Here is a 13732-nt window from a genome sequence, read left to right as displayed (position 1 = left end):
AGCTGAAAACCAATCAGTGATAAATGGTTACTGAGCTGTATTTGTGGACAAACTGAGCTAAATACCAAAGAAAAAGCTCTTAGCATCATGTTTTAACTATGGTAACACAGCAATCCAAGTATGCAGTTGTGGTGTTTTGCCCTTTTTCAAAGTAAAGTTATTCCTTTAAATCTTACATTTCACCGTTAAACAATTTAAAACCTTTCAACTGCGCCCTCTGCCTAACTTAATGTCTGTGTTCGGTTATGAAAGCAGGCATTCTTACTTTTGTTTAGTGTTTTGTCAAGCTTTACATTTTTACACCACACTTAAACAAATAAACAAAACACTGTAAGCAAATCTACTGAACAGAACCATAACGGAAACAGAACCACAGTCAGTAACCAAAGCTGGGATTCAAATAAATCCAGTGCCTCCACTGAGAGTGAGAGCTGAGCAGCACACTCATCAAGGGAAATGATTGTTTTCTCCTCAGGCCGTGGGTGGATTTCCATAGATTTTTTTTATTTCACAGAAAGAAATTTCAAAAAATTCTAAATTCAAAAATACTTTATTGATCCCAATGGGAAATTAAATGTTGTAACTCATATTAATTCAAATTCTTCAAAGAGTTATTATTGATAGTGATGGGTGTGGACGGGAAAAGATCTCCTGCATTAGTCGAATTTGAAGAAGCCTCTAAGTGAAGATGCTCCGTTTTCCCAAAACATTCTCATGAAGAACATGGTCAGATCTTTGTGAAACATCATTTTGCACATATTCAAGTTTTCTTTGCCATGTGTTTGATCATCTAAAATATGTAAGTGGGAAAATACTTTCCAACATTCCTAAGGTGTGCGTTTGTCCTGCGCTCTTGTTCTTGTCGTGCTCCACAGTCCTGCTGAGCACATGTCCACGAAACAATGTTCATAGTGAAACACCTGATTGTTATTACGAGGTTCAGAAAAGAAGCTCTTACTACTCCCCGACCCCTTTAAGGTAACTCAATAAAAATAGGACTGAATGACACCCAAAGTCATCATCATGCTTTTCCTTGTGCCACAGAGATAAAGCATGCCTCCATTACCTGTAAAGAAGAATCGAAACCTTTACATAGTGAGTGTGATATGAGTAGTTGCTGGTGAAGTTTTCTTCTGTGACAGTCCCAATAACACCAGCACTGGCCCAAGATGAACTTCACAGCCGACTGCTGGCATTATTCTGACCTGCCACAGAATCCCACGCTGTCAATCGGTTCGAATCAGAACATCATCAGTCTTTCAGCTTGTAGTGTGTCTTTGCACGGAGACTCTCAATGATTTCTAATTCCACTAATGCAGACTTTCAGGGTTCTTTTCTTCTCCCGTTACCATGGTGAATCACGTTATTTTCGTTCCACTGATGAGGACTCGCACTCACGCGTAACTCAGGGGTAACTTGACTCAGAATTGAGTTACCTCGCCGATGACTCATGTTGTGAGCATCACAGGGCTGGGTAAGTTCATTCAGAGTATCTGCCTTCTACTCAGGGCTTGTTAACCTGCTTTCTGAAACGGGCCTCTGATGATTCAGGACTCCTGCATACATGCTCACATGATGGATTCAAATGGTAGATCAGTCAAAGAAATTGTGTCACATTAAGTTTTCTTTACCTGTCATAGTCACCGTTACAAAGAGCTCGAACAGGGATGGTGAATGACTGCCAGACAGGGTTCAGATTGTTCTTGATCACCTCAGTCTTGTGGCAAATTGTGAACCTGGTAACAACAAGCAGGACATTTAGTACAGAGGTCAAACAAGTGAATCCGTTTTAAGCAAAGAAGCAAGTTAAAGTTATAAGGAACCATGTGATAAGTTTGTCTCTGTTCAAAATGTGGCTGTGGAAACGCTCAAGAATGTCGTTGGGGTAGGTTCAGCAGAGAGATCTGCTGGTAGATTTTTATTAGCTTTAAGTAACAAGATAGAAAAATAAACATCCTTTAGCTCAGTGGTGTTGGCTGAAGGCCAAACTGAGTAGATAAAAACGTACTTACGTTCCATCTTCATTGCTCCGATAGAAGACAAGGAAAGGATCGGACTTGCCGAAGAAATCCTTTTTATCCAGCTTGTTGGCACAGAACTGCATGGTGGCTATGTCCTAAGAGAACAAGGCTCGTTTTCAGGCCTTTTGCACAGCGACAAACTTGAGAGCTGAAATAGTTCAAACTTTCATTTACATCCTGAACTCGTTAAAAGCATGTTAAAAAAACATGATATCATTCTTTAAAAAATAAGTTACTTTTCTAAAGCTAAGTCCTTTTGAGCTTAAATCTCTGTAATTCATTGTTGAATCCAGAACACTGACCATAACTGGGGCAACGTAGAGCCATTTTGTGTCACACACATGCTTCTCCTTTTGTGGCTAATTATTGGCAACATATAGCAGAGAAATTGATGCTTAAATGATCAAATAACGTATGAGGATCTGTCACCAATATCACGAAGGAGGGGTATTAATTAATCCTGCCTTCGCTGACAATTATTCTGAAGACTCCACACAGTCAATTAAATTCCCTTTGTAAAGTTCAAAATTGAAACCGGAGCGTGACTATCATGAATTTAGACCGAGGTGTCTACCTTCATGACACCATGTTAGATTCTTTTTTTTTCTCTTTACAAGCGAGCAGCTGTGAGTTTGTGAGTTTATGATTAAATACGAACCCGACAGTTGCTGAGCTCCTCGGCTGTGAAGACGATGGAGCCACACTTCTTCCCAGGTATCCCACTGTCAGAGAAATTAATAAAAAAAAAAAGAACGGAGACTACAAAAGCAATAATGTTGTGTTTTGTTAAGGTATTTCGTGGTAATCCTATGAACTGCCAAGCAAAAATTAGTAGATGACAGGGATGCACGGATTTATTGACACCGATTTTCTTAATTCTGGGAGATCTGTGATCGGCCGATACTTACATGTGACGCCGATCTTATCAGTAAAGGTCTAAAAATCAACCACTGTCCTCTTCTGCCCTCCCATTAGAGAGGTTTGACTGGTGGCCCCGCCCACCAGGCGATGTCTGCACAATTATTAACATTAGTCATTACACTGTTGCAAACTCAGCGCCTTTCTTGCTATTATTTGCGACATTTCAGACAAAAAAATGCCATCGTTTTATATAATGTTTAATGTTATAATGTTTTATTGTGTCTGTATGTATTTTATATTTCCGTCCTTTCTATTTTATAATCGCATTGAATTTTATGATTGTGTATAGCACTTTGGTCCTGTTGGTGTATTAAGTGCTTCATAAATAAAGTTGGTATGGTATGGTATTTGTCAAAAATCAGAATCAGCAGTTCAGGCTTTTTACAAATCAGTAATCGGCGATCAGCCAAAAAACTGCAATCGGTGCACCGCTGGTCGATGAAATCATAAAATCTATTGAATCAAAGATGAAAGCCTCATTTCATTCCAGCTTTTGTGGCAACCACTTCATGCTAAGTGTGTGTAACTGCTTTTATTTATTTATTTTCTTATCAGGAGGACCCCAGCAATGGGAATCCTAATAAACAAACAAACTTTACTGCAGAATGACGGACAGAGAAAGACAAGAGGCTGTTAGCGCTTCCTGATAAGCAGGGATTCTTCGTTTCTCTAACGGAAACTCAAAGCTGAAATAATCAGTCTGCATTGTCGTACAAGAGTTGACACTTTAAAATTAAGTGTGGAAAAAAAGGAAGCAGAAGAGATGGGATGTTCTTTGAAACTGGTGACCCAGATTCCCAGCTGATTAGACTAAGCCAGCTGGAGTTGCTGTCTTTAACATGAACCAGTGCCTCAGAATACATAGAGGCTAAAAGCCACCGAGATGCAGTTCTATCTTTGGAATATCAGATCACTGCCACTACACTTCAAAGCATTAAAATATCTCATTCTTGGGTGAACCAAGGAGTGGCATTTACTCCATTTACTCCAGCAATCCGTGGTCGTCCTCGCTCTGGGTTGAGATCTGGTAAAACAACGCTCGTTTTGTGTTTGGTCCGTTTCGGTTTTGTCTGTAAGAGCGCTACAGGAGGACGAGAGCGCAATTAAAAGTTTCCCGGGCCAGGATAGAGAGAGGAGAAAACCCTTCTCATCCTCTTGATAATTCCCTGTGGCTGTTGAGTCACACTCCACCTCACAACACGACATGGTAATTCGTTCCATCCACTTGAAGCTACGCTTCTGCAGGAGAGAGAGAGAGAGAGCAGTCTGACGCACTTTGATTAAAATGGCGACTGAAATTTAAAGCCGCTGCTGTAAACATCTGGAGAAGATGACACACGGCGGCAACAATGCGCACGGTCTCTTCTGCTGTTTGTCGTTTGCGCCCTTGAACTCGGGAGTCACTAGCCTTCCTCCTCCTCCTCCTCTGTGAACGCAGTCACGTAACCCCCCACCCCCGAGTGCACAAGGTCAGCCGAAACGCCTCAACTTGAACCAACAAATAATTCCGACTCGTCTGGTTTCCTCTCACGGCGGTTTTGGTTTTTAATCAATCTATCCTGACCTTCCAGCTGTAACAAAGGATGCTAACAGTGATTAATGAGCAGCTGCAGGAAGCCAAACGACTTTTCCCACTCTCGCAAAGAGTGTGAGGACACCTGGAACAGAGAACACACAGGCACACACAACGCTGCCAAAAGTCAATGAGGCGTTGGTGGGACTGACAGCAGTATGGGAAAAATGTCATGTGATAAGTGAAATAATCTGTCAGTGGAACGAGACCTTTTTCATCAATATTAAGGAATTATTGATTAAAACAACAACATTTTTTGTCTTATTTTAAGTTTACTAAGATATTCGTACTTGAAACTAGATCAGAATTAAGATTTTCTGTTCCTGCAGTGTAAACCCCGTTTAATAGACAAATTCTTTAGGCAAGTTTTTGCTGCATTTAGTTTTACTATCACTTAGCAGTAAACTAAATGATTTGAGTAAGACTGACTTAAATTTGTCAAGTGGACCCAACTTAGATTAAGTTGGATAAACTTAATTGTTACCAATTGACGCGATTCAATTAAGTTGGTTCAACTATTTTCTTTTTTCAGTGTTAGTAACTCACTTCCACCACCAGTCTATTTCTGAACACATAATGTAACATTTTATTATTTTCGTTGTCAGATTTCGACATTCATGAACAGCCATTGTGTTTCTATAATTTTACCAATCTTAATTAATGGTGTGGCTAGAACTTTGATCTCTTGCTTTTATACTGTTGTGACTTGAGAGCACTTTTAATCGCACTGTGCAGCTAACCGTGCAATGAAAAATAAATTTGTTTAACACTGCTGCAATTAACTCTGTGTTCTCTGAAGAGTTATCTGGAATGCTCCGTGGGTCAGAGCAGGATGGCGATTGTGTCGACTCTTGATGCCGCAGGGACGCGCTCATCTCTGCGGAGGCGGCCTGGAGCACACACACACATTACACACACACACATTACACACAGCCTCTCCTGCATCTCCCAGGCATGGTGTCGAGTCCTTCTGCGGACCAACCCCCTACAAGAAATGCTGTTTGGTGTCGCTGTCAGGACTCACCTGCAGTCAAAAAGTGTGACTTTTGACTGAGCAAAGCCAAAAGCCTTTGACTCCAAAAAGTTAAAGAGTCGAAGAGCCTCAGACTTGCAGACTGATGGGTGACTCTTAAGTCATCTGTAATAGCTGCCTGATTGAGCTTTGCCTTATTTCTCAAAATCGTTGCAGTTTTATTCTTTCTAAAAGATGTTCCTTTTTCCCCTCCACACATATTTCACCAGAATCCCACACTGTGGAAAAGTAACTCTGCTGTCTCCACTCTCTACAAATTCGTGACATGTTTTTTTTTTCTGTAACGATGTCTCTGGAGCTTCCTACTTCAAAGACTGTCATTCCTCCCCCCTGAATGAGACAGGAAACAGGAGCGCGGCAGCAGAAAACAAATGTAAGTCTCCGCCCGTCACCTGCACTGCAAAACAAACAACTGCCCGATCCATTCACACTCCATCAAACCCGGCACCTTTCCTCTCCTGTCAGCCAAAGACGGGTTTCCAGAGCTACTGACGACAACATAAATGACATGCTGCGTCTGCATCAGTGTGAAAAAAGTTGATTTTTACAGTGGGTCATTCACTACTGCAGCTCCAATCATAAAAGAGAAGAAAAATACCTGATGCAATAATCTGCTGGGTTTCTCTGTATAGAAAACCCGTCCTGTTCAATATTTGCAGTAATTTTTTACTTCATTTGTAACTACAATAAAACTGAAACGTATTGAACTTTTTGGATGAACTGATTTCACTATGTATGTGAAACTTACATTGTGTTTGTAGAGTATCTTGAGACGACATTTGTCAATTGGTGCAATAAAAATAATAAATGGAGCTTAATGTCACTCATAAAAAAAAAAAAAAACAATAATTAAATGAGCGGCTTAAACCTGACTGAAAAAATCTGATTTAGAGCTCATTTTGCCTGCAGTGTGAAGCGGGCCAAAGTGTCACAATCCATCCATTATGGAGAATGAAAGGAAAAACACCAAACTCTTAGTTTTGCAGATAACGTAGCGTCCGATGCAAATATTTTTACATTTTACATCAGAACACGCATCGTCATTAAACCCTGATCAATTATTGTTACTGTATAGTAACTAGAGTGCAGACATGTTGTTGGAAAATGTGTCAGCGCAAAGGCAACAGCAAGAGAAGCATCTTGTTTAATACAAAACAAGATGAGACAAGCACTTAGTGTCTCCTCAGAGCTGGTCACTGAACAGAAAACATGTCCAACGGCCTCGTTCTTAAAAACGGAGGAGATTCATTACACACTTTTCCGTACGTCTCTCTCTGCGCTCACACCGGCCTGCTGCGAAAGTTGATGGGAAACTTCACACCGGACGTGAAACGAGCAAATAGATCGGGCGGCGAGAGAGGAGACGGAGAACGTTTTCTTCCCACTGTGGATTATCGAAGAGTTTGGAGCTGAATCTGAACGCAACTCCGACCGAGCTGAGTAACAGACGCAAGACGTTTCTAGGGTTTTCCTGGCGTTTAACTGGACACACGTCACCAACGGTGCCATCAGACCTGCACAAAACTTTTAAAAAATACATTTTTATAGAGTAAGGTAATGAATCAACAGTAAAGTATATGATGTAATTCAAAACCTTCACAAATCACTAGTTTGACTTAAAAAATGTAAACATATTCTGCATTACCTCTAAAGACACGTGGCTAACAGGAACTCAACTCCGTCATGAATACGCATCTTATCTTCATACCAACACATAGAATGCAAATTCAAAAGTACTTAATTGATCCCAAAGGGAAATTAAATGTTGTTGTAATTCATATTAATTCAGATTCTTCAGAGTTATTGTAGACAGTGATGGCTATTAGTGCAGTGATTTGGGTTTTCTGTGTGTTTATTTAGGTTTCTGTGTCCCGTCAAACCTTGATTGAGTGCAGCTGTTCCTTGTTTCCCCTGATTGTCTCCCTGTGAATTTAATGTCACCTGTGTTCCTTGTTCTTTGCCGGGTCCTTATCTAATCTGTCTTGCTGTCTAGTGCAGGGGTGGGCAACTCCAGGCCTCGAGGGCCGGTCTCCTGCAACTTTTAGATGTGTCTCTACTTCAACACACCTGAGTCAAATAATGAGGTCATTAGCAGGACTCTGGAGAACTTGACTGCACTTAGGAGGTGATTCAGCTGTTGGATTCAAGTGTGTTGGACCAGGGAGACAACTAAGAGTTGCAGGACACCGGCCCTCGAGGACCAGGATTGCCCAACCCTGGTAGTGTGACCAGTTGCTACCAGTTTTGAGCCTTAGCCTTCTACTCTAGCTGTGCTGCCTGGACTCTTGGAATTATTTGTGTGCTGCTCATCATTATAACCATCATTTTCTTCATTTCACCTGGGTCCGCTGCGTCTGCCTCGCCACCTTCACCGCACTTCATGACAGCTAGAAAGATCTCCTGCAGCAGTCTGTAATGCAGCGAATTTAAAGACGCCTCTGATTGAAGACACTCTGTTTTCCCGAGACGGTCTCATGAAGAGGATGGGCAGTGCATCATTTTATTGGTTTTATGAAGAATCCGTCGTTGCGTCGTCATCTCTAGAGGATCCACAGTCGTCTCCGAAACAGATTTAAACTACAAACCGTAAAGCTTATCGGATCAAAGGGCCTCATAAACGTACAGCTACACGTCAACCAAATGCTGAAAAAGTTTACAGCACGAAACTCCAAATCTCTACCAAGGACTGACAGCAACAAACAAACATGTCGGCTTTTACTGAGAGCGGCGTGTCACTGAAAATACTACTCTGACCTAAACAACAGACTGAACATTGGTTCCACCCTGGACACATCTCTACAGAACCTTTAGATGTTTTTAAAACAGAAATGTATGCATTACACCAGATTTTATTTAACACAAATTATTTTTAAACTTATATATTGTAACTTAAAAGCAAAAAAATTAACTTAATCTACGTAACTGCCACTGATGGCGGCCATGCTGAATGAGAAGAGACGGAAAAAAACAGCCCCCCCTATAAGCTCTCTCTGGAAGGAAACTAGTTTCATGCTGTTTTGGCCTAAATAGGGGGAGAAAACGCTCCATCAAAAGAAAAAAAAAAAACACTCCAGTGAAATTAAACACGAGCAAATAAAGCATTCTGAATGAAAGCAGGTCAGTCACACACTTTACAATTTCATTAAAATGCATGGAGAGCGAGTCTCTGTGAGACCCAGCGGGTCCTCTCTGACGCCGAGCGCACATCCTGTGTGTGAATAAAATAACGTGCCAGAATAAATCTGTAATACAAAACACGGCAGCATAACGGTGAGCTTCTGTACGTTTTCCAACAGCACGCCTGCGCTTTGCAGTAACGCCCAAATGATCAGGATTTCGTGCAGACACTGGTATCGGTGATGGGCTTTATTCAAGGTTAGAAACTGGACTCGGGCAGGGCCAGCTTCTCAGAAGAGACACATTTTGTTCAGGAATACCTTTAGTAAAATGTAGCGAATCATGAAATAATAACCCTTCTGTCCCTGCGTCACTCTTTCCACATCAGACTTAAACGGCCCTCCTCTCCCCACCCTCCCCCACTTTATGCTTCACAGGAGTCTCAAAACGAGGTCAGGATTTCTCTCGTGATTTATCTCTGCTTCCACACGTTGAACAGAACTTCCAGGCCATCACACCTCCCAACTTTTCATTCGCGAGAGCGACACATTTCACCCAATTACTTTGTGACCGATTCATGTTCCCCAACAGGAACTAACAGATTCGGTAATTTTGGAAATTACAGATATTTTCTTAATGCGTAAAGAAAGCAGGCGTTAGCCAGCAAGCATGATGAGCAGCTTCCTCTGTGTTTCTAAGTCTGAGTCCTGCTGGTCATTTATTATTAAAAGTAAGAGCAGCCCTCAAAAGCTTTAGCTTTAACCTAGATAAGATATTGTCAACGAGGTTTCGGAGGAGCATATAGTAGATCTAGAGTCTACTGTGAAAAGAAATGTTCCAGGATTTTGTCAAAAAAGTGATAAATATCCTTTATAAAGTCATACTGAAAAGCTGAAGTATTCCTACAACCCAACCGAAAGAAGAACACCTACATAAACGTAAAAACATTTATTTTTTTTTTTAAATTAAGGAATAAAGACGACACAACAGTTTCAAGAGAATCAAAGAAATATCTGGATCAAGACCGATTTTCCAAACTTGTCCAGTGAAGATTTTTAAGTCATTGTAAATGTCCGTCCAACCAGTTCATCCATCCTGCTCCTGCAGAGTCGCGATCTAAACCGAGACCTTCTGCCAGTGGAATACGTTCCAAAAAGAAGACGTCCAGGGTTCTTTCCTTCTGGTGTCCAGACATCCTCAACTTTCCATGTGGATAAGACGCTGAGCTCATCCTGAACAGACAAACTGACCATTGGAGAGGTCTGACTTCTCTCAATGGTCACTTTTTAAGGTACACCTGTATCTAAATACAGAAAGGTCTTGGGAATCAACATTTTCACCGATGTCTGGCTTTATTAATTGGATTATTAATAAAGTCAAAGTTTCTTTAGTTGAATCAGGGAACCAATTCAAGAATCTCTCTTGTGAAGGAATGAATTCAGACCATCGGCAGAAGAAACTCTTCACACAACGAGGAATGATCACTGACTCGCTTATTTCCAATGAAGTCTGAGAATTTATTAACTAAATAGTCCAACTTTACAGCTGAATTAACCCCTTTCTCCAGCTACCAATGTGAAGTCTAACTACTGATAGAAAAGACGAAAGGAATTAAACAGAGGATCAAATCAAACTAATGAAGCTAGTACAAAAAAATTACTGAAAAATAAATTCAAAGCTATTTCATTAAAACAAGACCAAAAAAAAGAAAGGAAGATTAGCATGACATTAGCCTGGTTACTGACTTCCTGTGTAAATCTGCAAGAAAATAAAAGTCACTTCCAACACAGTCCGGGCTTTCTCTCATTCACTCGGATTGTCTCCAGTGGATTTTCTACAGGGCCAATCAGCGAACAGCAGTCAGAAACGATGATGTTTATTTTCTGCACTGTTTTAGGATTGTAGAGTGCCTGTAGTTTTAGCAATGGCAGGAAGGAAGTGAACAGGAAGTAAACAGAAAGAGAACAGGAAGCGAATAAAGCCGTTCAGTTCGTGTTGGCCACGCTTTCAAGTTAGCATTAACAGCTGCCTCATTCGGATCGGCACCTCTCTCTTTGGAGCACAGGTAATTTCCAGGAAGCTTCTTAGAATTGGACTGGAGTGTTACACGCGTCACCAGAAAACGTTAACAACTGGGTAAAATTTAAAACCTCAACACGGTCCGTGCCTCCAGGAAGCAATCGTTTCTCAACAACCAGAAGCCCACAAACGCGTTACGTGTGTCAAAAACACATATGACGCTTCAAATTCGACGAGTGTGCACTTTGAATGCAGGTGCTCGATGGTGCGTTCACACCAGACGCGTTTTAAGCATCAGGCGCGTCTGGTTTATATTCAAAGTCTACGTGGAGGTGCGTCGAGGGCACGTTGTGGTGCGTTTGGACGCGTCAAAATCGCTCTAGCTGTTGTTTTCCGTTGCCGGCCAGTTTGTCCGATGCGTTGGATGCACCTGGCACGTCAAACGCTCCAAACGTGCCGCAACCGGTCCTTAATGTGCCTCCACATAGACTTTGAGTGTAAACTAGATGCGCCTCATGCACGAAACGCATTTGGCTTGAATGCACCATAAGCATCAAACATGAAAGCAACTCAGGCGGTCAAAGGGACTCACAGGTGGCCCTGCTCCTCCAACAAAACCTGCCTGATGTGGCAAAGGTCAAACCACTTTCAAATTATGTAGTCTGGAGCTTTTTCATCACGTTATTGTCAGGTGAAAATGTCCAAACACTGGCTGGGCCAAAGTCAGAAACATGGTGAGGAGACTGACAAACTGTCTGCTAACAGGGATCCGTCTGAGAGCCTGAAAGTTTTCTGTTACTGAAAAACCAAACATGAAAAACATCAAGGATCCTCCCACATGTATTAATTTTATTTAGATTAATTGACACAGTAAAGACATTGGAGACGCTGAATCCCATCTTAGTCAGCTGAAGTGTCTTCCGTTTAGAAGTAATTAATTCATGGAACCTCACTCAGATTACTATAAATAGCTGTATGTTGAATTTGGTTTTCGATTCTATTGAGTGGATAACTTTGTCAAATGCTGCAGAGAGGCATGGAGCAGAGCTTTGAGTCTGGAGGATATCTGCAGTGCCAGACCCCAGGCTCAGCTGAAACGGACAGAGAGCAAATCAGCTCCGGTTCTGCTGGGGCGAGGCCGCCGAGTCCTCAGAGAACTTCAGGCTTACAGCCCTTTAAATATGGATCCGAAGCACAAGCTGGCCTCTTTTTCACCATACTGGAACCAGTCTGAATTAGTAATGCATGAAGCAGCAAAGGAACAACTGCTGAAGAGCAGAGCGTAGTTACATGTTTGTCATAATATGAAATAGAGAGAAAGAAAGATGTCTTCTAAGTCTAACCAGAGGCGGGCAGAGGACCCAGAAATTGTACTCAAGTAAGAGCAGAAATACTTCACAATAAAATTACTCAAGCAAAAGTAAAAAGTACACTGTAACAAATGGCTGTAAAAACTACAGCATGAAAATACAGTAAGGTGGCTGGGTTTTGAAAATACAGCTTTTTATTGTGATCTGAAACGTGTATGGAAAGCATACGGGACGTGATTGGACCGCTGGATCACGTGCGGAAATTTACACCTGTACTGTAAATTTGTAATGTACAGTTGCATTGTGGGAGTTTTACCGGCTGGAGGTGAATGTTCACAGGCTAGAGGGCGGGCCAACAATGACTTTCATCGGGTAAGTACTTTTTAAAAAACATTATATTGCAGTTTTGTGTTTGTGTATGAAAATAGATTTTATGTGGTCATATTGAGCTACTCTCGCTTGTTTGCTAAAGCTAACTTCGGTTATTTCTCAGCTAACATGTGCAACACAAATGCTTTTTAGAAAATGCAGATGGCTATATTCTGGTCTTTTTGCGGAAGTTGTTTGAGGGTAGGATGCCTCAACTCAGAGTAGAGCCGCTGCTCCTTCACATCGAGAGGAGCCAGTTCAGGTGGCTCGGGCATCTGGTCAGGATGCCTCCTGGACGCCTCCCTGGTGAGGTGTTCCGGGCACGTCCCACCGGGAGGAGGCCCCGGGGAAGACCCAGGACACGCTGGAGGGACTATGTCTCTCGGCTCGCCTGGGAACGCCTCGGGATTCCCCCAGAGGAGCTGAACAATTGGCTGAGGAGAGGGAAGTCTGGGCCTCCCTTCTTAAGCTGCTACCCCCGCGACCCGACCCCGGATAAAGCGGAAGAAAATGGACGGATTTTCATAGACAACAGTCTATGATTGTTGTCATGAAGTGTCATTTGGTAAATAATGACACTTTTAATGCAAAGTTGACATTTTAATGGACTTTTAATGCAAGTTGTAGTGCCACTTTGCATTAAAATGTCATTATTTACTGACTGACACTCAAAGACAACATTCATGAACACCCCTTCATGTTCATTACTGATGTCATGTCAGGCTTATGCGCACACCTTCAGATAAAGCAACCAATCTGTCTCTCAACTGCTGTACTGTATGTCTGACATTTCCTCCATTTGTCGAGAATGGTCATTTCATAAACTGAAGCATGAACAAATGGGGAAAAAATAGAGGAACATTAAAATGTGAGACAGTGAATTTTATACTGTCACCAGTTAAAAATAAGATGGTGGTCATGTAGGCCGTACTTACGAGAGCGTCCTTTCCAGTCTGCCGCCGGGGGAGCCAATGATCTCTCCAAGAGTGCAGAATATCTGACCCAGAAAGTCCTGGACGAAGCAAAGAGAGGTCGCCATGGTAAACCTCAACATGTAGAGGTCTTACGATCCTTCACTTCCTTTTAATATCTTAAACGTTTTTTCTTTTTTCTTCGTCTATTACATCTGCAAACATGTTGATGTATGTTTAACCATACCCCAACATTTGTAGATAGAGCCTAAAGCAAAGTCCTGTGTTAAAAAAATCATTTTAAGAGCAGAATTAATGACATAACTATTAAGACTCATATTATTTGAAGTTGTTTTGTATAGAATCAGACCTCTAAAAGTTGGGTTTGCAAGAAATAAAAAAGAAAAATCACTTTCGCACTTTCACAATGCCATGCTAATGTCTGAATTGAGGCCTGT

General features: G+C 41.6%; 1 protein-coding gene across 1 annotated transcript in view; it reads right to left on the bottom strand.

The window, feature by feature from the left end:
• LOC116710232 (copine-9) overlaps positions 1-13732 on the bottom strand; it is a 53507-nt gene that overhangs the window by 18289 nt on the left and 21486 nt on the right. The window contains exons 7-10 of the mRNA XM_032549150.1: positions 13299-13375; positions 2680-2743; positions 2013-2116; positions 1632-1736 (exon numbers count right to left, since the gene is read on the bottom strand). Of these exons, the coding sequence (XP_032405041.1) occupies positions 1632-1736; positions 2013-2116; positions 2680-2743; positions 13299-13375 (350 nt within the window). The remainder of the gene's footprint in view (positions 1-1631; positions 1737-2012; positions 2117-2679; positions 2744-13298; positions 13376-13732) is intronic.

Source organism: Xiphophorus hellerii, chromosome 20 (assembly GCF_003331165.1).
Source record: "Xiphophorus hellerii strain 12219 chromosome 20, Xiphophorus_hellerii-4.1, whole genome shotgun sequence".
Classification (NCBI taxonomy): domain Eukaryota; kingdom Metazoa; phylum Chordata; class Actinopteri; order Cyprinodontiformes; family Poeciliidae; genus Xiphophorus; species Xiphophorus hellerii.
This window is presented reverse-complemented; position numbering and strand designations above follow the sequence as displayed.